This window comes from Pleurodeles waltl, chromosome 3_2 (assembly GCF_031143425.1).
Source record: "Pleurodeles waltl isolate 20211129_DDA chromosome 3_2, aPleWal1.hap1.20221129, whole genome shotgun sequence".
NCBI classification, from domain to species: Eukaryota; Metazoa; Chordata; class Amphibia; order Caudata; family Salamandridae; genus Pleurodeles; species Pleurodeles waltl.
Window position 1 is genome coordinate 120,452,245 of NC_090441.1, and position 26,798 is coordinate 120,479,042.

A 26,798-nucleotide genomic window follows, 5' to 3' on the forward strand; every position below is an offset into this window, starting at 1 on the left:
CCCTCTGCTCGCTTATCTCCCTGCACACACAGACACACACAACTCTCAGTGCACTCTCTCCTTGCACACACAGACACACACAACCCTCAGCTCACTCTGCACCCTGTGCCCCGACAGCCCTATTATTCCAGGGAAATGCTCGGGTTGCCCAGCACAGATGCCACGCATGGCGCGGGATCCAATTACTGCACTTTTCCGACGTTACATCCATTGTCTAAACTTGGAGCCTGAATATTTATACCCCCTGGTCACCCTATATAAAGGGACAATGCCTATTGTGCGCGCGCTGGCTTGTGATCTGACACAGGAGGGGAGGACCGACGCGCTTCACAATGGTAGGACTGTGTGCAGTGCCCCTAACACTCCCAGTGTGTCTCTGCCTGCCTAATGCTCGGCGATTCGTATTTGTATAGCGCTTACTACCACCGTTATCGCCTCATAGCGCATTCTCTATATGGATGTCGTTTCTGCATATCGAGGAGGGTCATCAGTTGTTTGTGTTTGTTGATTGGCTGCGTGTTTGCCTATCGGTGCCAGTGTGTCTCAAATCCGCCCACCTGTCTGTCGGCCTATCTTTCCACCTGTATGTCCACCAACCAACCTGTCTATCACTCTGTCGTCCTATTCGTCTCTCTAGCTCTCCATCAGTTTCTCTCTCTCCTTGTGTGTCTTGGACACGCAGGGTCTATCACTCTTCCTATCCATCTGTATCCTCCATCTTCCCAGCTCTATTTTTACCATCTCCTGTTCTCCCCTCTACATATTCACCTGTCCCCGTGAGGCCTCTTTGGCTGTAGGCTGTCAGGCCACGGTTGCACAGCCTGGTGCTTCCCCCGAACTGAGACCTCCTTGGGATAAAGGGCCTGCCCTCCCCCTCCTCCCTCTGCTGGTTCCCTGGACGCATCTGTCCTGCACGATGATTCCTCGAGTGCGCCTTGACGCACGCCGACCTCTGGTACTTTGGTACTCCTTCCGGGACGTGTCTGTGCTGCAGCATTCAAAGGCCGGATGCCAAACTATCCACTGGGATGGCAACACATTTATTTCCCGCCCTCGGGTCTGCACCCCAAACACAGCCCCCTGGCCCTGGCGAGTGCAGGTTCTGAGGAGTTAGGATAGAATCGGATCCACTCTGGTGGGAGCCCACATTTACCACTCAGGGACAGGGTGTGGCAGCTGAAGGGTACACGAGATCAAGCTCGGTTCTAAGCTCTTCTTATTGGCAGAATCAGGGCCATTAGCTTGTGTTAATGACTAGCAGCATGGGCAATTATCTTGTGTTAATGACTAGTAGCATGGGCAATTATCTTGTGTTAATGACTAGTAGCATGGGCTATTATCTTGTGTTAATGACTAGCAGCAAGGACAATTATCTTGTGTTAATGACTAGTAGCATGGGCTATTATCTTGTGTTAATGACTAGCAGCAAGGACAATTATCTTGTGTCAATTCATAGGATGACAAGCCAGGACGTTTGAAAATGTTCTAAAAAAAGAAAACACACGAGGCCTTGCTCCAGATATTTTGCTTGATAAACTTGAGGAAAAAAGGAGTTTAAAGTACTAACCACGGGCCCGCCGTTTAATGGGGAATATATTCTGTTTAGACATTTGGTCTTACACGTCTTCCTCTCCACTGCGGCGTCTGTGATAGTATTCGCTCGAGGGCCGATGTGGGGTGAATAGAGATATCCGAAATGTGTGCAGTGGGCCCCGCTGCTGAGAGTGAAGGCAGTCTGAGGTGAGGTGGCCAGCTGGCTGCAGCCGAACACCCGGTGCAGTGCAGGCCTGCTGCTTGGAGCATGTCACAGGGCTGCTTTCACCCCTGGTCCAGCCTGCGTTCTGCCCACCCGGCCCCTGGTCCAGCCTGGGTTCTGCCCACCCTCAGCCCCCGGGCCAGCCTGGGTTCTGCCCACCCCCAGCCCAGCCTGGGTTCTGCCCACCCTCAGCCCCCGGGCCAGCCTGGGTTCTGCCCACCCTCAGCCCCCGGGCCAGCCTGGGTTCTGCCCACCCCCAGCCCAGCCTGGGTTCTGCCCACCCTCAGCCCCTGGTCCAGCCTGGGTTCTGCCCACCCGGCCCCTGGTCCAGCCTGGGTTCTGCCCACCCTCCGGTCCAGCCTGGGTTCTGCCTACCCTCATCCCCCAGTCCAGCCTAGGTTCTGCCCACCCTCAGCCCCCGGGCCAGCCTGGGTTCTGCCCACCCCCAGCCCAGCCTGGGTTCTGCCCACCCTCAGCCCCCGGGCCAGCCTGGGTTCTGCCCACCCCCAGCCCAGCCTGGGTTCTGCCCACCCTCAGCCCCCGGGCCAGCCTGGGTTCTGCCCACCCCCAGCCCAGCCTGGGTTCTGCCCACCCTCAGCCCCTGGTCCAGCCTGGGTTCTGCCCACCTTCAGCCCCTGGTCCAGCCTGGGTTCTGCCCACCTTCAGCCCCTGGTCCAGCCTGGGTTCTGCCCACCGTCAGCCCTTGGTCCAGCCTGGGTTCTGCCCACCTTCAGCCCCTGGTCCAGCCTGGGTTCTGCCCACCTTCAGCCCCTGGTCCAGCCTGGGTTCTGCCCACCTTCAGCCCCTGGTCCAGCCTGGGTTCTGCCCACCGTCAGCCCCTGGTCCAGCCTGGGTTCTGCCCACCCTCCGGTCCAGCCTGGGTTCTGCCTACCCTCATCCCCCAGTCCAGCCTAGGTTCTGCCCACCCTCAGCCCCCGGGCCAGCCTGGGTTCTGCCCACCCTCAGCCCCTGGTCCAGCCTGGGTTCTGCCCACCTTCAGCCCCTGGTCCAGCCTGGGTTCTGCCCACCTTCAGCCCCTGGTCCAGCCTGGGTTCTGCCCACCGTCAGCCCCTGGTCCAGCCTGGGTTCTGCCCACCTTCAGCCCCAGGTCCAGCCTGGGTTCTGCCTACATTCAGCCCCTGGTCAAGCCTGGGTTCTGCCCACCCTCCGGTCCAGCCTGGGTTCTGCCTACCCTCATCCCCCAGTCCAGCCTAGGTTCTGCCCACCCTCAGCCCCCGGGCCAGCCTGGGTTCTGCCCACCCCCAGCCTGGGTTCTGCCCACCTTCAGCCCCTGGTCCAGCCTGGGTTCTGCCCACCTTCAGCCCCTGGTCCAGCCTGGGTTCTGCCCACCGTCAGCCCCTGGTCCAGCCTGGGTTCTGCCCACCCTCCGGTCCAGCCTGGGTTCTGCCTACCCTCATCCCCCAGTCCAGCCTAGGTTCTGCCCACCCTTAGCCCCCGGGCCAGCCTGGGTTCTGCCCACCCCCAGCCCAGCCTGGGTTCTGCCCACCCTCAGCCCCTGGTCCAGCCTGGGTTCTGCCCACCTTCAGCCCCTGGTCCAGCCTGGGTTCTGCCCACCTTCAGCCCCTGGTCCAGCCTGGGTTCTGCCCACCGTCAGCCCCTGGTCCAGCCTGGGTTCTGCCCACCTTAAGCCCCTGGTCCAGCCTGGGTTCTGCCCACCTTCAGCCCCTGGTCCAGCCTGGGTTCTGCCCACCGTCAGCCCCCAGTCCAGCCTGGGTTCTGCCCACCCTCAGCTTCCAGTGCAGCCTTGGTTCTGCCCACCCTCAGCCCCTGGTCCAGCCTGGGTTCTGCCCACCCTCAGCCCCCAGTCCAGCCTGGGTTCTGCCCTGGTCCAGCCTGGGTTCTGCTTGTGTGAAAAAATGGGTGAAAGGGTGGATGGGTGAAAGGATCTGTCAGTGGGAGAAATTATGGGTGAAAGGAAGAGTGAAAAGGTGGATAGGTGAAAGGGTGCATGGATTAGTGAAAGGATGGGTGAAAGGGTGGGTGGGTGAAATGATCTGCTAGTGGGAGAAAGGATGGGTGAAAGATGGATGAAAGGATGAGTGAAAAGGTGGCTAGGTGAAAGGGAGCATGGGTGAGTGAAAAATGGGTGAAAGGGTGCATGGGTGAGTGAAAGGATGGGTGAAAGTGCGCATGGGTGAGTGAAAGGATGTGTAAATGAATGCATGGGTGAGTGAAAGGATGGGTGAAAGGGTGCATGGGTGAGTGAAAGGGTGCATGGGTGAGTAAAAGGATGGGTGAAAGAATGAATGGGTGAGTGAAAGGATGGGTGAAAGGGCGCATGGGTGAAAGAGTAGATGGGTAAAAGAATGCATGGTTGGGTGAAAGGATGGGTGAAAAGATGTGTGGTAGAGTGAAAGGATGGGTGAAAGAGTGGATCGGTGAAGAGATGCATGGATGAAAGCATTTGCAGGTGGGTGAGTGAGTGAAAGCATGGGGTGAAAGGATGAGTGAAAGGGTCTACAGGTGAAAGGGTGGATGGATGAATGGGTTGGTGAAAGATGAAATGATGGATTAATGGATGGCAGAATGTAAAGGTGAATAGTGGTTATCGGCGGGCGGATGGAAGGGTGGAAGGATGTATGAAAGGGTGGATGGATGAACTGATGTGTGAGTGGGTGTGTGAGTGAAAACATGGGTGAAAGGATGGGTAAAGGGGTGGACAGATGAAAGGATTGGTGAAAGACGGAATGATGGATGAATGGATGGCAAAATGTAAAGGTGAAATGGTGGATATCAGAGGGAGGATGGAAGGGTGGAAGGATGGGTGAAAGGGTGGATGGATGTGATGATGTGTGGGTGGGTGAGTGAGTGAAAGCATGGGGTGAAAGGATGGGTCAAAGGGTCTACAGGTGAAAGGGTGGATGGATGAATGGATTGGTGAAAGACGGAATGTAAAGGTGAAGTGGTGGATATCAGCGGGTGGATGGAAGGGAGGAAGGATGCATGGATAGATGTTCAGATTGGAATGATAAGGGAGATCTTCTAAGGAGGGTCGCTCTCACTTGCTTCGATTGCTTGGTTGCATCAGAGCATTGGTTGAAAGTGGGGGGCATTTTAATTTTCTAGATTTTCTCTTGATTGAAGTCCTTCAGTGCATGAAATCAAAAATAACCACTGACATATATTCATCCATATCAACTGATTACTATTAAGTTTCAGGGGGAAACAGTTCTAAAACGAGAACTTAAAATCGAGTTTTCACTTTCATTGTTTAAATGACATTCCTAATCCTGCTCAGTGACACCTTCCACAGAGTCTGCTGGCTCCTGTCCTGATGCCACAGCTCAACTGTAATAAATTATTACAAAACAACTTCAACAATATTTTCTCACTGTAGCTGATTAATGACATGAAAAAGACTGTAAAAAGAAAATTAGAGGCTGGTTTTTATACTGTAAATTAAATTTTCCTTGTATTCTAAATAGAAGAATGCACACCATCCGTACATTAATAATCTATTGCAGCTCGCCGAGGAGTTTCATAACCATATAGAGAGGCATGAACCGCCTGCTGATTGTCTTAATAAGGGCGTGGAACTCCGAGTTATGTGTCTAGTGTAATATGCTGTAATAACCAAGGAATATAATTTTTTCCTATTACGTAATAACTTTTTTATTACATAAGGTGTTGTGAACACACCCATTGAAAGAAAATTAAAAACTTCAGTTTACACACTTATTAGAAATGTTTAAAGGTACATCGTATTTAGATTATTTTACCATGGGTACCAATACAAGGAGTTTATAAAGTCCAGGTGCCAGAAAGCAAAGCTGAAATAGTGCTTTTGAGTGACAGGCCAGCGGTAGGTTACTCAGCTATAATGTGCTACATTCAAAGACCAGTTACAGAAAGCATGATATATATATATATATATCACGGCAGGGGTATACCTGGGAATTATCGGTAACCACATAGTGAAATAATTCAAAAGAATAATCAGCATAGGTAGCCCATGCAATGGGTATGACACGTGTATTAGGAATGGTATGTATATGGGATTTAAAACTCTCTGTATAGTGCACTGTAACTTAAAAACGGTTATTTATTTAAGTGTATGAATTCATTTCACTTTATATATCACCTTGCAAAGGTACTCTACAAGTAAATTAAAAGTGGTACAAACAATCAAAGTGAATTATATGTTAAAGCATCAATAAAACCAATGAAAAAAGACAGGTACATTGATACTGTCAAGAGAGTGGAACGTTTTTATGTGGGACTGATTATATAGGATACAGGAAGCGAGTTCCAGTGTTGAGGGAAAAGCAGCGAAAATGAATGAAAATAGGCCTGAGTACAGGGAGGGCGAGGAGAGAAAAAAGAAAAGTAGAGGCCAAATGCAGAGATTGAGAGAAAAGAGAGTAATAATAGAAGAAATGTAGGGAAAAGAAAAACCAGGGACAAATTCAGAGGAAACGGAAGAGAATGCAAAAGTTCAACGGAATTATCAGCAAGAAACAAGGAAGGAAGTGAATGTCGGAGAAAATCGAGTTATGAAAAAAGTCAGATTGCAGAACTGAAAATAGAGCAGAGAATGGCAAGGACACAGGCGGGGGAACTGGGGAGGGGGGAGCAGTAGTCAACCTGGGAAAGAGTTGCACGTAGAATCAAGACTATTGGTAGATTCATAGCTAAAATGAGGCAGAATTTCGGCTGTCAGTGTTAAGACGTTCTTATATGTTATTTTTTCTATTCTTCATTGTGCAGCCATGGGATTCAGAAGTGTTGCATTATATACATCCTAGCACAGAAACAAGCAACTTTTTTGGTGGGCCAGAGGATCAATAATTTACTTCTTGAGCCTATGAAGATAACTGGTCGCCACATTTTAAATGATGTGTGGCCATCCTTGAACTAATTTTACTAATTTAACAAGTATACTTTATTTTCAATTAAGTGTCCAGCTCGTAATGTGCTGTTGTCAAGGGGCTCAAGGTCCAAGCAATGTATGAAATAAACTGGGAGGGGGCACCATTACTGGGACTCATTTAAGCAGTTGAGATGTGTTATTTCCCAGAATTTATCCAGTTCTGGGATATAACACATAAGGGAGCTCCAATCAAGAGCTCTCTTATGAACGTTGAGCTGCTGTGGTTTTGCTTATGCATTCATCTGATGTTTTTCTTGACATACATTGGGTAGGCAAAGATAGACCTCCAGGGCCTCTACACTGGATCTCATCAATTTTCCTACACTTAGATGCTGTATAATAAAAAAGGCAGTCATTGTTTGACTGAATAAATTAGTTGAAATTCTATTGCGCTTGAAAATGCATTTAGCGTAAAAAGCAAAGACATTACAATTTGAAAATATTTATTCAAAAAGAGGAAGGCACATCTTTTCCCAACAATGCTCTTAACCTTTTTCATAACTTCAGTAAAAACAAAATTTACCTTCATGAGGGGAGAGCCCTTGTTAGCCAGTTCCTCGAAAGTCGCAAAGCGTAAGCATTAAACTTGAAGTTTAATTTTAATTCTTTCTATTAGTTGAATTCTGTTTCTGTAATTGTTGAAAATATTAGTCACCTAGGACCAGCCTTATTTTTGAGCATGACTTGAGATTTAATTTCGGATTTGCATTGAATTTTATACAATTAGATTTAAAATGCCTAGAACCTATGACAAATTATTATTTTAAAGATCTTCATACAATCTAATTTTAAAATCATTTAGCAGACGTTTTAATAGCAAGCATTGTTTATAAATCTATTTCTAATAATTTAATTTTGCTTCCAATTAAGTTTGAACGAATCCATCTACACATCACCACATGTATGCAGTTCTTACAGTTGCATCTGCTTGACAAAGGCATGCCAGTGACAGTACCAACTGTTTTTTTTATTTCACCAAGTCTTGGTTATTTCTGGTGATCCATCAGATAGCTGGCAAATGAGCAGATTGGCTCAAATAGTCTATGTTATGCTGTTGGAAAGGATAAGTGAAATGGCTTGGACATGCACTTTGAAAAGACATCCAGCAAGAACTCAGGGGTAGGCTCTCATAGATCAATGTAAGGGCAGTGCTTAATTTGTGCTTGAGGTTCCTGGTGCAGGGCACAGGCACTTATTTTTGAGGGCTGGCACTTATTTTTCTGCCTCAAGTATTTACTGTGAGCAAAAGACACATACGGGCAGGCGGAGGAAGAGAAAAACGAAAAATCATCACAATGGGAGAAAGCAGAAAGCTGCAAGAGTGAGCTGAAGGGGCAGGGAGTGGCTGTAAATAGACTGAAGAGGCCCAAGATGGCTTCAGGATCATGCTGCCTCAGTATTCCGTGTTCACACATTTAATTGCAGCAGCCGCGTGTTTAAGAGGAGGGCTTTGGGCACCGGAACGTTTTTAATTACAAATTAAGCACTGTGTAAGGGTATTCCTCTCTGGTGACTCAAGCATAGTAAAAAATGTGAAAGTGTAAGTAAAGTGTTAATGTTTTCTGTCCATCTGAAACACTGTTCCATACTGTACTCAAATTCCTGAATGCCCTGTCTTTTCTGTATGATTCTGTCGGTAGTGGAACAGTGGTAGAAATCACATTTGGCCGTTGAAGCGAACTTCAGAAAGAAAGCTCTAGCTTATAGGCTAAAACCAGGACTCCTACAAATGCCTCATCTCCAAGTAAGTCTGTGGCTTGGCAACCTCTATTGTAATCAGACTATTTTCCTTTAACTCCAAACTCCTCCCAAACGTACGATGAAGAGGAAAAAATGCTATGGGGCCAACATATCGAAGCCTATATCACGAACCAAAACACTGCACAGATAAATATGTGTAGGGAAGTATAGATTTACTATTCTTAACTCATTACTGTTAAGATATATATATATATATATATATATATATATATATATATATATATATATATATATATATATATATATATTTATATAAAAAATGATGTGACAGGCGCAGGCCAAACTATGTGGCAGGGTTCAGTAAATAATGCAGCAAGAAAAGGCAAATTATGCAGAGTAATGCTGCACATTCTGCTATAGTATTACGTCATTATTTTGTCACTTTTACACTGTTTGGGCATTGATTGAACCTCTTTAGTACCAGTCTAACACCCACAATAGCAATAAGCAACAGAAAGGTGACCAGGCAACCTTTGCAAAGGCCTTCCGTTGCACAGCAACGTGTTGTCGCATTGTTAGTAACTTTTGAACCGTTAGAGCTAAAATCAAAAAAGTTTTTTTGTCAAAATCTGCAAATTATGCAACAGATGATGGATTATGTGGCAAATCTATAATTATGTGAAAAACGCACCAGCCGCACAACCGCATAATTCCAGTGACCCCGAGTACAGTAAACCTATACCGAGGTATAAATACTTACCTTTACAATATTTTACATAAATTTACATAACAAAATAAAACCAGGCAGACCCAGCTCGACAAAAGAAAAAGCACAACGGAACAATCCAGAAAATCAAATACAAACAAAAATACAGACACTTGTTTTGGAGGTAAAATACAAACGTAAAACGAACCACAAACCACCTTAGCATTAAAAAACGAAACGGCTTAATTACAAAATGGAACAGAAAAAAACATTGCAACAAAACCATCGACGTATTTTATACGAACACAGTAGGTTCGAGGACTGGAAACATAGAGGTCCGAGGTGCTTTCTGATGACAGAGCCGGGGATGGGCTTTTTTGATGAAATGATAATTGTTTATTAATCTGCGGGACGTGCCCAAGTGTAATTGCGCGCGCCGTCTCTGTGGGGAGTTCCTTCCCTCTGAAGTCTGAAGGGGTTTTCGTGAACATTAGAGCCGAGCCATGCGAGGGGGCCTCGCCGGCTTTCAGCTGCACAGCAAAGCCACGCTGCTTTCAAAGGATTAGCGCAGACAAAGCAAATAATTACTAGTTTAGCTGGAGACGCTCTGGCTGTGGCGCGCGGGGGCGCACGCAGAGCCGGCGGAAGACCACACAGCCTCGCGGGCGTGGAGGACGGGATGCGGGCAGGGGCGGGGCGAGGGGAGACAGGCGGGGCGCGTGCCGTGGAATGTGGTGTAGGGCATCCTATGAGATGTCTTGGGACAAGGTCTGACACTACTATGTGTTGGCCTACCTCTGGCGCACGCGCAGCTGCCTGACCTGGCTTTCTTGGATAGCCATGGTGCTCAATTAAGGGTAGTCAGGGGTAGAAGGTGCCATGCTGTGCTGGGCCTGTGCTCTAGTGCCACTTGCACTACCCTGTTGCAGAGGCTGAAGGTAGCAGAAGGTATACAGGGCCCAGTGTAGTTCAGTAAGGCGTTCAGCACTTCCGCTGCCTGGTTCACTAGGCGGGAGTCGGTGAGTTCACATTACCACCAATTCATCACACATACTCAGTGTGCAGGTCCAAACTGGATCTTGAACATTCCAACCCTCCTTTTATTAGTAGGCGTCCGAGTGTGTTGGCAACATAACGTCCCTTCCCAATGGTATTAAAAAACATATAACGTGAGACGTTTTATGAGACTCTGAGTGGCAAAGGTACAGGCGTAGACCAGCTCGGCTGTCTTCATGTCTGGTAGGGCCTCTTCGTCTTGGTGCCATCTCAAATGATGGAGGCGCAGTGGAGGGTGGCAATTCTGAAGATAATGAGCTAATTAGGGCAGGACTAAAGTTAATGTCTTCAAATGCTTTCCCTATAGGCTGTTCTCAATGTCATTGTCATTGAGTGCTTTCCATGTAGGCTTGCTTGGGGATGTAGTTACCTTTGATTTGGCCGTGAAGCATTTGAACATGGAGACATTTCTTGTCACATGTTTGCTTATCTGCTCAGCAGTTATCATTGGGCCCTTGTGTTTGGGAGCGCTAATGGATGTTGATGCTGAACAACACCTTGTTTTTTTTAATCCCATTGTTGAGGGGTGGGCAATTCGTCTGGCACTCATGCATTTGCTTCCTTCTTTTCTTCTCTGTATTCAGTCTTCAATAGTTGTCTGGGTTGGCAGCCATCTTGTGGTGGTGGAATTGTATCTTTGGTTGCTAGGTCACACAGCATGGATGCAGGGACATGCCGATTTGTGCAGTGGGAGATGTTGAAAGGCACACGATCTGTGGTGGATGAGCTGCTCAAGGTTCTCCTTTGGTCCAGACCAGTTCTCATGGTCTTATTAAGGATTTACCTCTCTACCTCACCATTGGCTTCAGGCCAAAGACAAACTATTTTGGAAGGATAAATAATCAGGATAATTAGCAATTTACAAAAATTCATTCAATGGAATGGCTGGCTATTGTCAATTTTTACTTCACCAGCAAGCCCATGGTTTCTGTAGTTTTGGAGCCCCATAGTCAAAAGCTATTGAGTTGACAATCTCAACTGCATAGTAATGAGTTCCACTTTCAACCAGGGCCTGTACCTGTCTTCAATCTGGGTTATTTCAAATGCAGATCCTGATTTTGTTCTATGGTACTTCATTTTCCTCTTTGGTGATGGGCACAGGGTCATTTCCAAAACCTCTGGCTTTTGCACAAAACACACCCACCCACTATCTCCTTCACCATACTGTCAATGTCTGGCAGACAAAACTTTTCTGACTTTCATGTGTCCTTACCTTAGTGACCCTGATAGGCCATCTGGACAGGCCTTGTGATGAAGGAGAAATGAGGTTGCAATGCAGTTTCTGATAGGATATTGCTAACTTCATCTCTTTGTGTAGCTACTGGTTCCCTCTGCAGAGTGACCTCAGTGTGATCTGGGTTTGAAAGGTGTAGTGGGGTTGTCCTTCAAGAAAATACTTCTGTGTGGTGTTTCTGTCTGGCCACCAGGGTTGTGCCTTGAAGGGATGGAGCGGAGCTGCATATAAGCACCACCTTTGCCCGCTGATGACAGTTCCTTTCTTTTCATGCCTTCAGATGTGAATCCATAGCTGCATTCCCATTATGTTTGGTTTTCTGCTGACTTCCAGTGAATTCACAGTGTCTTAGGAAACAATGTCCTTGTCGTAAACACAAGAGGCCCTATTTTTAAAAGGTTTACGTTGCCCTTGCACCAGACAAGGAGGTGCAAGGGTGACGCAAAACCTGAGTGAGACTTATCAAGCCACGCAAGGCCACCTTGGGTGGCCCTGCATGCCTGGATAAATCTAGAGTAAAGCAAGGCAGCACAAATCACTGCTTTGCAGCACTCTGCCCCAGATAGGCATTCCATGGATGAAGTGTGGGTGTTCCCACGCATCCATCCATGAATTTTGGCGCATCCCCAGGTTTACTATTCGTAGACCTGTGAATGCGTCAAAGCGCTATGCCTCCCCAAGTGAGGCGTAATGAGGATAAATATTTTTATTTCACCTTGTTTTTTCCTCTTTCTGCATGTGCTGCATTCTGCAGTACACACTGAAAGAGAAAAATGCCTCTCAGGATTGTTTTTGTGAAGGAAGTGCTCCCTCATTCACCTGAAGGTGATCCTAGACTGGGAGGTGAAAGTGTATTTTGCAGAACCCAAGAAGAATTTGCATGCTCCTGCGACCTTTCAACTTCAAGCTCACACAAGTCAAAGTCCATGCCCAGACATATAAAAGAACATCAGGACTTGACCCCATCCTGCCACTGTGACTCCAGAGAGAAGGCACAAGTATCCTGGGCTGTTGTCATCCAAGCAGGAGATTGAGGCCTTCTATAAGGCCATGTTGCCACCAAATCACTTTTGTTAGTCCCTAGTGGCACATGCCCAATTATTAAGGGCAGGATTCAACATTTCCTTCCAGGCTGGCGATCCATCATATCCAACACATGGGTCTTGTAGTTTGTTCAAAATGGCTATGCGCTTCCCTTTTTTCCTACCCCACACACTATTCCTGCCACGCCAGAGCAAATTTCAGACCAGCACCTGAACATTCTGTTACATGAGATATGCTTGTTGCTCTCCCAGGGTACTTTTATGAGAGTGCCTGACTCGGAAAGAGGAGGGGGTTCTTAATCTTGCTAATGCCTCGTATTCAATAAACACAGTGCCTCAGGCCTCTTTTGGACTTTCAGCCCTTAAATGCCTTCCTGCAGAAGGACAAATTGGAAATGCTCACACGGTCAGGATCCTGTCTGATCTGGATCTTGGCGACTGAGGTTCAACGCAGTATAGTAGTACGTTTTTCAATTTGCTATGCTCCCATTTAGCCTCACCAGCACCACTTGTGTGTTTGGATTTTGGCAAAGCTGGAACAATGTATCACATTTTTAGATAGAGTTGAGGGTCAGCTCCGCAGCTAAATACAAGCTTGTTCAGCCAGCCCCGTTACTCAGGGTACAATGTGAACAGAGTGAGTGCTGTTGTTGCTTGGCCTTTGCGCGTGGTTCCAGGATGAGGCTCTGCGGAAGACCAGAAGGCATTGGCCTTCTACCAGAGATGCGCCTTCTACAGGAGGCCAACCTGTCTAAGAATTTGCCATGAAAGCCCACGTGAGGTCCCGGGGGTGGTATCAGCTGGGAGTGACCAAGGAGTACACAAAGTCCCTCATCAAGCGTGCAGTAAACAGCATCAAGTTTTATACGACATCTTGGATGCTGCAGCCAGGGTGGATCTGGATTGATGGCCCGCTAGCAGATGTTCCGTGTTCCAGGAGGCGTTCAGTTAATTGGAAACACTGCTCCCAGTTGCTTTCCCCGGCCAGGCAGATTAGAAACAGGTGGAACGTTGGAAAGGATGTCCTTCGAGTAACAGTGCTGCATCAGAGGAGGGTTTTACTCCAGGTTATCGCGCAGTAAGGCTCTGAGGAAGGACCTATTAAAGAGGTGACTTTGTGAAGTAGTGGGGGTACGCATAACTGGTTTTAGGCAGGAACAATAAATCCTGATATCATTATATGTCCGGACTCAAGTCAGTAATATTCAGTTTCTAAATTGCACAAAAGAGCGGTGCAGTAGGGAAATCAAAGCATTTGTATGTGTGAATTCACCATATAAGAAGTCCCTTGAAAATATATCACACCCTTCACTAGTCGTCACTCTAGCACCAGAGATGTTTCATCTAGCCGCACAATACTCCAGGTACTACTGGTACTACTACCACCGCTAGTCCTTGAAATAGTGCTACTAGTACTATTACTGCTACTACTGCTGCTATGAGTACTACTCATACTACTAATACAACTTGTATGCTAATGCAATCTGTACTACTTGTTCTAATACTACCGATGCTACTAGCACTGCTATTACCTCGACTACTACCTCCTGCAGCTATTTCTATCACTGATACAATAGGTATTGCTACTATCACCACTACTGATTTTGGCACTGCTACCACAGCTACTTTTGGTATTGCTTTTACTACTAATAATACTACAACTGCTGCTACTATTCCTGCCACTATTGCTGCTATTACTAGGGCCAGTACTACTAAAACAACTTGTACTGCTAATGCTACCTCTGCTACTTGTACTGGTACTACGATGCTACTTGCACTGCAATTACTCTACCACTACCTACCGCAGCTACTTCTACTAATACTACTTGTAGTGCTATTATTTCTACTATTAATTCTACTAACACTGCTACTAATGATAATTCTAATACTGCTTTTATTAATAATAATACTACAAATGTTGCTATTATTGTTTCTGCTACCATTGTTGCTACTACTAGGTCTTGTACTTCTAATACAATTTGTACTGCTAATGCTACCTCTGCTACTTGTACTGTTACTATGGATGCTACTAGCACTGCTATTACTCTACTACTACCTTCCACAGATACTTCTGCTAGCATTGCTACTGTGACTGCTACTATTTCTGCTCGTACTACTACTATTGCTACTTCTAGTGCTGCTTCCACTATAAATACTACTACCGTTGCTGCTACTAGTACCATTACTCTTGGTTCTGTTAGCACCACTGGTATTGCTGTTTCAACGACTAACTCCTACTTTGTAATAGCAATTAATTTACCGTGATAATAATAGTAATAACCATAGTAATACTTGTTACTACTGGTTGACAGATGACCACATCTTCTAATATGAATAACATGTTTTCAGAGACTTCATGTTCGCTTTACATAGAAAGAGACACTTTCTCTCTTTTAAATAACACAGTTTAGTACATTTACTCTCTCCCTGCTCTGGCACTCAAGGAGTTTGAAGCCCAGGGAGACAAAGAAATTGGTGATGATCACTCAAAATTGAGACGTCAGCATGCGAAAACCGGAGGTCTCCTGGCTGCAGAGCTAGCAGTGCTGACACTAGGCTACGCCCCTGGCCTACTCATTGATGATGCCTCTCAAACGTGTGACATTGCCTTTAAAAATACAGCAGGAACCTCACGGGGCGTTATTTCATCAGATAATCGATGCCGTTGGCCGCATTGCAAAATGAGATGTCACCAGCTTCCTGATTGGCTAACAACAGACGGTTGCTTTGTGATTCATGCTGGAGCAAGGAGCTGGCATGGTGGAGGTGTCAGCAGCATGCAAGGTTACATTGGGAAACCAAGGTTGTGACCTCTATGTTTAAACCACCCACACAATTTAATATCTTACAATGTGGAGCAATAACACTCTTCGATGATTTATCAATTGCTCGATTATACCCTGGTCTTAGGCCTCATTAAATTGGAGTCTCATATATTTCTTATGTAGGCAATGCTATTGAATTAAAGGTGAACCTACCTTTAGTCTCCTACTTTTCAGTGTCCACTCCAGTGGTTGGTCATGTTTCATTTCTCATAGACAAGCATAGGACATCTATGCTATTTGCAGCCGTACACTAATCATCTTTGAATCCCAGGGCACCTGTTTATTAACACTACTTGTAACTCCGTTTAAAACATGAGCACAAATTCTAGCCTGATTCTTTTTTGGACCCACCTTTTCCTGTTGTTCCATCACTCACCTTTGTCTATCAGATCGGACAGCCCACGCGGCGGTGCTCCAGCATCAAGCGAGGCGCGTGGTGCCATCTGCACTTGCTCACTGTGTGATACCATTGGTGCAAGGTCACTCAAGGACTGTTGGCTTGCAAGCAGAATAAGGAAGCACTAATGGTTGGATTTTAGCCCCAAGAAGAGTTAGACATGGAGACTGGACCAAGGGGGATAAGGTACCGAGCACCCGTCATGCCTTTGAGCTAAGGAGGCATCCCTCACAGAGACTCCCTCCCTTGTTGAAGTGCCCTTACTGGTACTACAGAAGTGGTGGCAGATTAAAATAACTTGATGAAAGGCTATGTCCCGCAGCTGATAAGTTGTTCCAGGAGAACCTTTTTGTCACGGTCATGGGTGTGGTTTTGAGAATTGTCTCAGGTTTAAACCTGCTTCAGAGACTTGATTACATGATTAAGTTGAGTCCTGCTCCTTGTATCGGTTCAGAGTCCACAAGCCATCTATGCTTCAAGGGGTCGAGCCAACCTCCCCCTCCAGGCACAATACTGAAGGTCAGTTGCAGCGAGCGGTTGAGCCCAGTGCTTAATTTGTAACTAAAAAGGTGCCAGTGCTAAAAGCTCTCCTACTAAACACGCAGCTGCTGCAATTAAAGGTGCGAGCACATAATACTGAGGTGGCCTAATCCTGAAGCCACCTCGGGCATTTTCAATCCATTAACAGCCAATCCCCCTTCAACTCACTCATGCAGCTTCCTGCTTTTCCCCTTTCTGACTCTTCTTCTTTTTTCTCTTCCTCCGTCTTTCCCACGTGTCTTTTGCTCACAGTAAATGCCTGAGACACAAAACTAAGCGCCGGCCCTCAGAAATAAGTCCCGGTGCTCAGCACCGGAAACAACAAGCACAAATTAAGCACTGGTTGAGCCCATCTCCCTCTCTGCATTGGCCAAGGGATCCAAGTCTCCACCTGTCTTGGAGGATTCCAGCAGGTACCTGAGATCAGTACCCTCTGTTGGTGATCCTGCGCTGTGCAGGTGGCTGTGAAGAAGGGAAGTTCAACCTCGTTAGAGGTGAGTCTCAGCACAAGCAGAAGTGCAGGAGGCAGGTTTTCCGTAGAGTGCCGAGACAGGTCCTCTGGAGACCTAACTAAGTCAATCTTGTTCAGAGATCACCCCACAACAAGGATTTTCAGATCCAGCAGCCTGCTCTGCTACTCCAATTCCTATAGGAGAAGGATTTGGCCCTGGGTTCTCCAGATCAGCGATTATTCTCTCAGGGGTCTGCCCCACTGCCCCCACTCCCTGGACCTGGAAGAGATAAGGCAGGACTTGCCATACCTCTCATATTCCACTGTGGATTTGAATGCAGATGTTTTTTACTCAGTTTTATCCTCAGTACTCTCCTCAAACTCCTTCCTGTATGCTATGAGCATGAAGCTGATGCCTAGAGATACCATTGGTTTCAGTTTTCCCACTTCCTGAAACAGGCTCTGGAGGAGCTTCTAAAGCCAGAAAATCAGCCCATAGCCAGTCATGTTCCTTGCTGGCTCAGGTACCAGTTTCTACTTAGGTCCTCGCCGCACCTGTTGGTTCTGCAGGAAGGGATGATTCCTTTTGGTCTCGTAGCAAGTGGTTAGTATGGGGGATACTGAGCACCGATACAGACACCCATCCAGAACCTGGTACCTGTGACCAAGACGACCTTCACCCACCCAGAGACTACTATGCAGACATGGCCAAGGCATTAAAAGCGATGTCCGTAGCGTCAGTGCACCCACCATGAGCTTGAGGGCATCTATGTCTTGGCGGCCTCATCAGTATCCCCATAAAAACCCACCATGGCTATAGTACCTCAAGTTCTCAAGTAGGCCCAAGAGATTTAGAGGAAGGCTTTTATTCTGAGTTTCCACTCCAAAAGTCATTGAATGCCAATGCTTAGTCTGAGTCGGTGGTTGCCTTTGGGGCCCATCTCCACTAATTTTGGGGTTGGCACTTATTTTTCCAAATCAGACTTTTACAAAGTGCACGGAAGGGAAAAGCACACAAAGTGGAAAGACAGAGGAAGAGAAACACGGTAACACCATCACAAAGGAAACAATCCTTGGCAAAGCCAGTAGGTCTCACCCATACAAGAGCTATTGGCTTTGCCAATGTGTTTTAGCCATGTTATTCACCATTGTGGCTGCTGTTCAGCATGGCTAAAAGTTAGTGGTATAGAGGAGAGTGTTGTGGAGTGTTGTAGAGTGGAGTGGTGAAAAGTGGAATAGACTATTGTAGAGTGGAGTGGCAGAGAATGTTGTGCATTGGAGTGGCATAATGTGGAGAAGTGCAGTGGTGTAGAGTGAAGTAGAGTGGTGTAGAGAGGAGTGGCATAGAGCATATAGTAGAGTGCAGTGGCTAAGAGTGCAGTGACATAGAGTGGAGTTGTCTAGAGTGCATTCTCGTAGAGTGCAGTATTTAAGAGTACAGTGGCACAGTGTGGAGTGGTGCACAGTGGAGTACAGTGGCGTAGAGTGCAGTGGCGTAGAGTAGATTGTTTCAGAGTTAGTGAAGTGGCGTAAAGCGGAGTGGTACAGGGTAGAGTGCAGTTGCGTAAAGTGGTATAACGTGTAATGAAATAGAGTAAAGTGGTGTAGAGTGCAGTAGGATAGAGTGCAGTGGAGCAGAGTAGTTTGGAGTGGCGTACAGTGGATTGGTGTAGAGTGCAGGGACATACAGCTCTGTGTTACAGGGTAAAATGCATTGCTGTAGAGTGTATTGGCATAGACTGCAGCTGTGCAGAGTAGATTGGTGTGGCCTAGACTGGAGTGGTGTAGAGTGTAGTGGTGTAGACTAGAGTGGCAAAGAGTGCAATGACATAGAGGAGAGTGGTACAGGGTGGAGTAGAGAGGCATAGCGTGAAGTGGCATAGAGTGCAGTGGAGTGGTGCAGAGCACAGTGATGTGGAGTGGTGTAAAGTGCAATGGTGCAGAGTAGAGTGCAGTGGTGTGGAGTGGTGCAGAATAGAGTGAAGGGGTGTAGATTGGAGTGTTCATGGTTTGATAGCACACTGCCAGTACAGACAACACACTTTCAATTGAAATAAGCATTACATATGCACAGACATGCAGTTTTACTACTAAAACTATACAGTGACAAACGAAAATGTGTGGAAACTGCACCACCTAGTTTAATGATTTGCTTTGATCATATTAAAGTATTTGTCTCCAACACACTTCAAAAATACCAGAAATGTGCTTCATTTGCACGTTTATAATTCTGATATATTCTGAAATACTTACACAGTTAATTTAAACGTTGTTGTGTGCTAGAAAAAAAACTCTTTCAAACCCCCAGTATCCAGCAACATTGTCACATAAATCCTCACTTAGAAGTCAGAGAAAGAAAAGTAAACAAGCGCCCTTGGAAGACAGCGCCTGACATTTGACCTCAGTCTTTGAATGCACAGCACGTTTTGAGATAAGAACAAGATTTAAAGACCTGTTAGCAGAAAGTGAGTTTGTGAAAGGATTCAGTAAACACAGTTTCTGCAAGGGAGGGGCGAACTGTACCTGGAGAGACTAAAGCAAATAAAGCCAGCAAATTTAAGCTAGAAAGTATGCCACAAAGCCAGTGGTAATCAGTGAGTGGAAGGCCTTGCACCTGTGGACGTCATTGCATGTGAGATGTTTGTGTTTGTGTGTTGTTTGCAACTTGTATCTGAGTACGTGCGTCAGTGTTTATACGTTCATGTGTGTATTAGTATTGGTTTTAGCACAAAGTACTGAGTTAATTACCTGTGAATGCTGTTCAGTCACTGGGTGAATAGTGACTTTAATCATATCTGTGTATGTTTATATGAAGGCATTACATGGAATGCGTCTTTATCTCTGAATAGGAATCCTATTCACAAAATTAGTGCTGGGGTCCAGATCATATAAGCTAGTCCACCAAGGCAAAATGGTGTGCATGGATCCACTTGGTTACTGTGGACCCTAAATCTGATGCCACAAGGAAATGTCTTGAATGTGGCTACATGCACTCATATCCTATTATGTGTGTCCTATGTCCCAATATGTAGTACATGCAAACTAGATATGGGGGGCCAGATTTACAAGGCCCTAGCGCCTCCTTGCGCCATACTAGTCATTTTGTTACGCTAATATGGGTCAAGGAGGCATTTTTCACTGCACCATATTTACAAAGTGGCACAATGCATGCATTGTGCCACTTTGTGACCCCTTGTGCCACAATATGCCTGTATCGGGCATAATGTATGCAAGGGGGCGTTCCAGCATTAGGAGGCCATTAAAAATGGTGTAGTGACATCTACAAGATTTCGCTGCTCCATTTTGGGCGTCATTTTTAACGCCTGCTGAAAGCAGGTGTTAAAGTGATGCACCCATTGTAATAATTGAACCTCCTTGCACTTTGCTGCACTAGCAAAGCGCCACAATAGCATTTTTTTTTTATACACTATTGGCCTAATGTGCACCATGGTGCACCGTATTGTAAATACGCCGCACCCATGGTGTTGTTAGGTGGGGCAGGGGCGATGCAAGAAAACTGGCACATCAGCACTGATGCGCCAGTTACTTGTAAATATGCCGCAAGGTTTGGCCACAAGAACCCCATTCTATGTCCTGTGCCCTTGTGTGAGGTAGATAAAGGGCATGGCCAAGTTATGTGCCATGTGTGTACAACATGTATGGGATGGTCAGAGACCATCCTGTATGTGCCCCAGTCCCTGTATGAAGCACTCGGGCAGTCACTGGTGATGTCTTCTATGATATCATTTGCACTGTTATTTGTGATAGCATGTGTGAGGTCCTGAACAGCGAGTCCACAGGGAAGTGGCTATGGTTATATAGCTAAAGATGAATAGTAAACTCCAAGGTTTTTTAGTTTTTGGACTGTAACACAGATTCATTTGTCATCTTTGCAGAGGAGTATAACTTTACTGAAGCAATTTTATCACTCACTTTCTTCAGATGTATTTACTTAAACTTTTTAGTAATTAATGTCTACTGTCATCAAATGCTAATGTGTGCTATAAGAAATCCTCACATATTCCTTGAAGAACATCAGCTGAAAGAACAATATGTATATTACCCAAAAGGCCCATAATAAATTAGACAGGTTACCCACCATAATGTAAATTAAGGTAACCCACCGTGAACCTTTAGTAAGATTAAATTGAGGTAGCTTATCCGCCCTTATCCTATACTAGGCTGACTTAAGTCTGAACGCTGTAACAAATTTGGTAAAAGCTTATAATAATGTCACCCTGCTCTTGCAAACTGTGCATTGATCATGGAGACTCTCAGACGTAAACCATGCTTGGCCGTTATGAGGTCTCCTCAACTAAGACTATTAGTTTTCCGTGCTTGTTTTAATCCTCACACGTTACTGGTGGTAATTAAGGGGGGTGGTAAAAGCAGAAGAGACTGGTGCCTTCAGGAACAGAACAGGGAGATTCCGTGGGCGTCCTGTTTACTGCAAAACTTGTTTTGACCAGCAGGTCCTTAATGGCCTTCAGAATGACTGGCGGCTTGTTTGAGTCCTGAGTTCCAGCTATTACAAACTGCAACCCCAAAAGAATACGTACAGTTCAGTACCCCAGCAGTCCACCACTCAACCTGATGCAGCCTGTCGCGTGGGATTGCTGCCCAGGTGCCTGGCAGTATCAGGTTGTGTGGTGGACCGCTGCTCTTCTGAAAGATGATCATAGATAGAGGCGAATGATGCGAGTTCATTTTTCTGCAGCCCCATCACTGATAGCTTCTTCTTAGCAAAAATATTATACCGAGGAGAGAACTACCCTGTTACTGGGCAATAGTCCCTACCTGGCAAAATATGATGGCGCTGATATTGCATCCTCCAATGTAATTATCAGTATCCTGTCTATTAATGCTGCCGCATTTACAAGTAACTGGGAATTGACCCTTTGTTGCCACACAGAACGTGGTTGATCAGTTATGTTGGTCTGATGAAGGCCCCCAGATAACTGAGGGGACGAAATAATCTGGGGGTTGTATTCTCAACCAAATCCAAAGTTTGTAATATAAATCATATTTTTGTGTTGTGTAAACTGACACAGACGGCTATGCATGTCCGATGTACAAAAATATGTTGATTAACTTGGTTCTTGACTTTTGACCTCCATTTCTTCCACAGGCTCCTAAGAAGGCAAAGAAAAAGGTAGAAGGAGCCAGTTCCAATGTCTTCGCTGTCTTCGATCAAAGTCAGATCCAAGAGTTCAAAGAGGTGAACTGCTGAAGTTGTTTTTTGCTTTTATGATGGGAGAAGTGAGGCTTTTTCTTACGTTTGGCCAGCACCCATTGGTCAGGCCCCAGGACACACTACCCGTGTGATGGCAAACAGTAAAGTAAGGGATCGGAGTAGGTAGCCCTGGGAGACGTGTACGGGATAGCAGTATAGGGAGTGAAATGAGAATGGTTTGCGTCTTTGGCCAGCGACCATTAGTCAGGCCTGAGGAGAGAATACATGGGAGAAGACGACAAAAGGTGGGGGATCGACTGGGAGAAGGGTACTCAATAACAGTGTAGAGAATCACATGCTTGAGGGTAATTGGACAATGCCCTCATATCTGATTATAACCTATTGAGAAGGAGGTTGATTCACTCCTGAGAATAGTTCTAGAGTTGATTTATGCCAAAAAATAAGCAGAGACTGAGCGATGGAGGATTCATTCTTGAGAGTAACACAACGGATGAGGATTCCCTCAGGGGTGGTTCATTCCTGAGGGATACAGAACCTATACAGAAGAACAATGCAGGATGGAGGCTTCATGCCTGAGAACAACAGGGCAGACGAAAATTCACTCGAACGTGATTCATGCCTGAAGGTAACAGATCCCAGGGAGATGATGGTTTACTCAGGGGTGGTAAGCTGAGGATAATACAACCTAGGGAGAGCAGGGCGGGATGGAGAATTCATGCCTGAGTAAGAATAACTGGATAGTAGAGGATTCACTTAGAGGTTTTTCATACCTCAGGACAACTGAACCTTTGGTGGAGAACAGTGCAGATGGAGTATTCATGCCTAAGAATAACTGGAGAGACTGAGGGGTAGTCGGTACCTGATAATAACAGAACCTAGGGAGAGGATCAGTGCAGGATGGAGCATCAAGCCTGAGGATAGCATATTTAAATTAGAGGAAGTTATTAGTCCCTTTAGCCATTGCCTCCGGTGGCATTATTCTCCAGTGAAGATGGTTGTTGACCTATGGCCTGACTGTATTTTATTTGATAGTATCTGCTGTTCCTTTATGCCTCCTTGTATTTGCACTGGTCCCTGCATTGCACCAGTCTATTAATTGACTGTCTTTGTTGGTGCAGCGCTGGTGGGGGCCCTTTGTGCTTCTTTTATGTCTTCCTGCACATGCATTTTCATGTTTCGATTTTAGCTATTTTAAGACCATGCCTACCTGTTGATATTATGTATTCGGTGGAATATTTTATGACTTAAACTTATAAACTATGTTATCTGATTGTGTTTTTTAACTATTGTAAGGCTGATAGCTGAAACAATAAAATAAACTTGAAACCATAGGTAGTTATTACTGGGATGATATGGGGGGGGGGGGTAGGATTTTCAAATATAATGATGAAAGTTGCAAGCCCTAAGATAAAAGTGCAAGGGGAGTGGTGGGATACACACCTGAGGATAAAAAGTTGAAGGAGGATTCACAAAAATGCACACAACTTCAGTTTGCAATGTGGCATGACATGGTATTTAGCAGTTCCTCTTGGCATCTCTGGATGCTAATGCAAGAATGATTTATATATGATGAAATGAACACAATATACTTCCTGGACCAGCCAGTGAAATCATGTGTACCACCCAAATCAGTCAATGAAAGCCAATGATAACACAGTTGCTGCCTGTGGCCAACAACATTAGAGATTGCCTAGATCAGTGGTTCCCAACTTTTTGACTTCTCTGGACCCCCACTTGATCATTACTGGAACCCGGGGACCCCCACCGAATCATTATTGGAATCCGGGGACCTCCCAGTGAGTCACTACTGAAATCTGGGAACCTAATCTGTTTTTATTATTTTATTTTCTGAGCAGTCACACAGCCTGAGGAGGCTTTGTGGACCCCCTAGGGTCCCCAGACCACAGGTTGGGAACCACTGGCCTAGATCATCCAATGTACTATCTGAAACAGCCAGTGCAAGATATAGTCTTCCCAATTCAGACAACAAAAGCATGTTTTATATGTGATCGATGCAAAAAAAAATGTTCACTGTATAACCAAACATATTTCCTATTTACTGCCCTGTCAGTTAACTGCATAACCCATACATTGAAAGTACCGCTTAATGGTACCAAAGTGATTTTTACCAGATATATCAGTTACCAAAGAATTCTTCTACCCATTCGCACCAAGAATTCTGCCCATCACATGGATCAGACAACTGAACCCTGCTTACAAGTGAATCCGCTGTTAAGCATGTTTCTTATCTCAATCTGCCCACAAAAGCATGTTTGCTACACAAATCTTCAAAGCAAGTATTAATACTGCCAGAATGGGCCAATGAGAGCTTGTTTAGTACCTAAATTAGGCAGTGCAATTCTGTACTACCAGATTCAGCATGTTCACTGCCCGAGACAATCAGTACAAGAACATTTGCTACCTGATTAATCGAATAGGAGCATGCCTGCTACATGCTTCTAAAGTTATAGCATGTTTACTAAGTGATTCAGCATGACAAATGGAAGTAGGTGTGCTTTCATAGGCATGATACACAGTAGACCTAGAAGAAGCATGTTTGCTGTCCTATTCTGTGAATGACGCATGCCTGCTCGCTGATGCAGAAAACGAAAGTAAGCATAATCCACGATTAAGCCAATGAAAGTCTCTTTCTACCATAGTCAGTAAATAAAGCTTGTGTACTACGTAACTCACCGAATACAGGCTTGTGAATCAGCCAATGGAAACATCGTTCTACCAGAGTCAGCCAATAAAGCTCGTGAACTACCAAAATCAGCGAATAGAAGCTTGTGAATCAGCCAATGGAAGCATCGTTTCATCAGAGTCAGCCAATAAGGCTTGTGTACTACGTAACTCACCGAATTCAGGCTTGTGAATCAGCCAATGGAAACATCGTTCTACCAGAGTCAGCCAATAAAGCTCGTGAACTACCAAAATCAGCGAATAGAAGCTTGTGAATCAGACAATTGAAGCAACGTTCTAACAGAGTCAGTCATTAAAGCTTGTGTACTACCTGCGGTAATGGCAGAAATGTGCGGTAATTTAGTTACTAGACATTTCTGCCATTCCAGCAGATTTAGATTATTGCGAAGTTACCATATTGCTTCACAGCTCTTACCACTAGCTCAAGCCTGATGTTAACACCCCAAGAAATGTGGTGTTTGGTACATCAAATGCAATGTTAGCGCCTTATGTTCCACACTTTTACTGCATATTGTTTTCACTATAATTCCATAGCTGGGGTAGTAAGACATCCCTCAGTGGGGTTAACATTATAACCTCATTGGGGTTCAACTCTTGAATTTCAGACACTGCTTTATAACAGATGGTAGCGTTAATAACTGTAAATTGAGTGTGTCGAGCGTGTGGCACTAGGTAGGAATAACACTGTCTCCTGTACTCCCCAGGCATTCACTATTATGGATCAGAACAGAGATGGCTTCATCGATAAAGGCGACCTGAGAGACACCTTCGCTGCTTTGGGTAAAACTTCAGTTAAAGCACTTATATTTGTTGGGCCTTTGCAGCGAAATCTCTCCCACCTTACATTAGTGACTCCACCCAAAATCATAAACATGCGACACAATAATACTTAAGGAGGTATAACACTACTTGTTTGGCCTCAGAACGAGTCAACTGCTTCACTTTTTTATACTTTTTAATAGCTAGCTTCTTTTTATGGACAACTTTTTTGACTTAAAAACAACTATATTTAAAGCGGCTATCCAGTGAGGAGGAAAATACATGTCCCTTTAGTCAGTTCTGCATCTCTAACAATCACCAAGGACAGATATTACAGAAGGTTTTCCTATGGTGACATTGTTCACAGGCTGGCCCTTTTAACACTCTCAATTTTAAGAGACCGTAGGCTATTTTCCCACAAGCAAGTGTTCACCTGCGACACTGTTGTACATCGCATTTTGCGACTTCCTAATTGCAAGTCGCAAAAAGTCACAATTATGAAGTTGCAAATTCATGAGATAGTGCATCTGACCATAGGGGCCACATGTACAAAGGTTTTTAACGGTCGCGAACGGTCCGATTCACAGAATCGGGTCGTTGGATGAACGAAACCGTAATATATTACTGAATTGCAAAATAGGTTGGCGAGTCAGTATTAGGAAGGGGGATGTTAAGGGGGACCCTTCCTAATAGTGAGTCGCAGGGGGATGTATGAATGTTTTGTGACCGGCAGTCACAAAACATTTGCAGTTTACCACCAACTTCAAGTCCCCTAGGTACCCCTTCTTTGTGAATGAGAGCACAAACATTTTTTAAGAGCAGGCAGCGGTCCCACGGACTGCTGCCTACTCTTATGAAATGAAAAGAAAACGTTTCATTTTTGTTTTTGAAATGCATCCCGTTTTCCTTTAAGGAAAATGGGCTGCATTAAAAAAATAGCTTTATTTAAAAAACAATCACAGACATGGTGGTCTGCTGACCCCTGCAGGCCACCATGCCTGCGATTACAGGCCATTCCAGATGGGTCGCAAATTGCGACTTACCTCATGAATATTGATGAGGTAGGTCCATTTGTGACTCATTCGGAATCGCTAAATGTGTCTGAGACTCATTAGCACATCGCAGTTTCGAACTTCTTAACTGTGAATTGCAAAGATTCGCTATTAGGAAGTCACAAGCCGATTTCTTAGTACATGTGGCCCTAGGTCCTGATTTTGTGATTATTTTTCAAAAACGTAATTCCATTTTTTAGAAAAAATCTGAGCAAAACATCTGACTTTCCTTTTATGTATTTTTTAAAAACCTTTTTCCTTTCACTTACTAGGGCAAGGGAACTCTACATGCCCCTTCCCTTATTTTAATGTTTTTTCCCTTTTAACCCTCTTCCTTTAATTTATCACCTGTGCCTTCCCAATTTTAATATAGCCTTAGAACCCGCCATGGCGGGCTCTACCGGCTATTAAAGGCCCGCTCCCCGCGTTAAATGCCCGAGCCGAAAGCGAGGGCATTTAACAAGGGAGAGGGACTTTAATAGCCGGTAGA

At 45.4% G+C, this 26,798-nt stretch overlaps 1 protein-coding gene across 1 annotated transcript in view; it reads left to right on the forward strand.

Annotated features, from left to right (window-relative positions):
- Window positions 1-251: 251 nt before the first annotated feature.
- Window positions 252-26,798, forward strand: part of MYL10 (myosin light chain 10) — a 65,508-nt gene continuing 38,961 nt past the window's right edge. Inside the window, exons 1-3 of the mRNA XM_069226955.1 lie at window positions 252-335; window positions 21,729-21,818; window positions 25,202-25,277. Coding sequence (XP_069083056.1) covers window positions 333-335; window positions 21,729-21,818; window positions 25,202-25,277 — 169 coding nt within the window. The 5' untranslated portion in view covers window positions 252-332. The remainder of the gene's footprint in view (window positions 336-21,728; window positions 21,819-25,201; window positions 25,278-26,798) is intronic.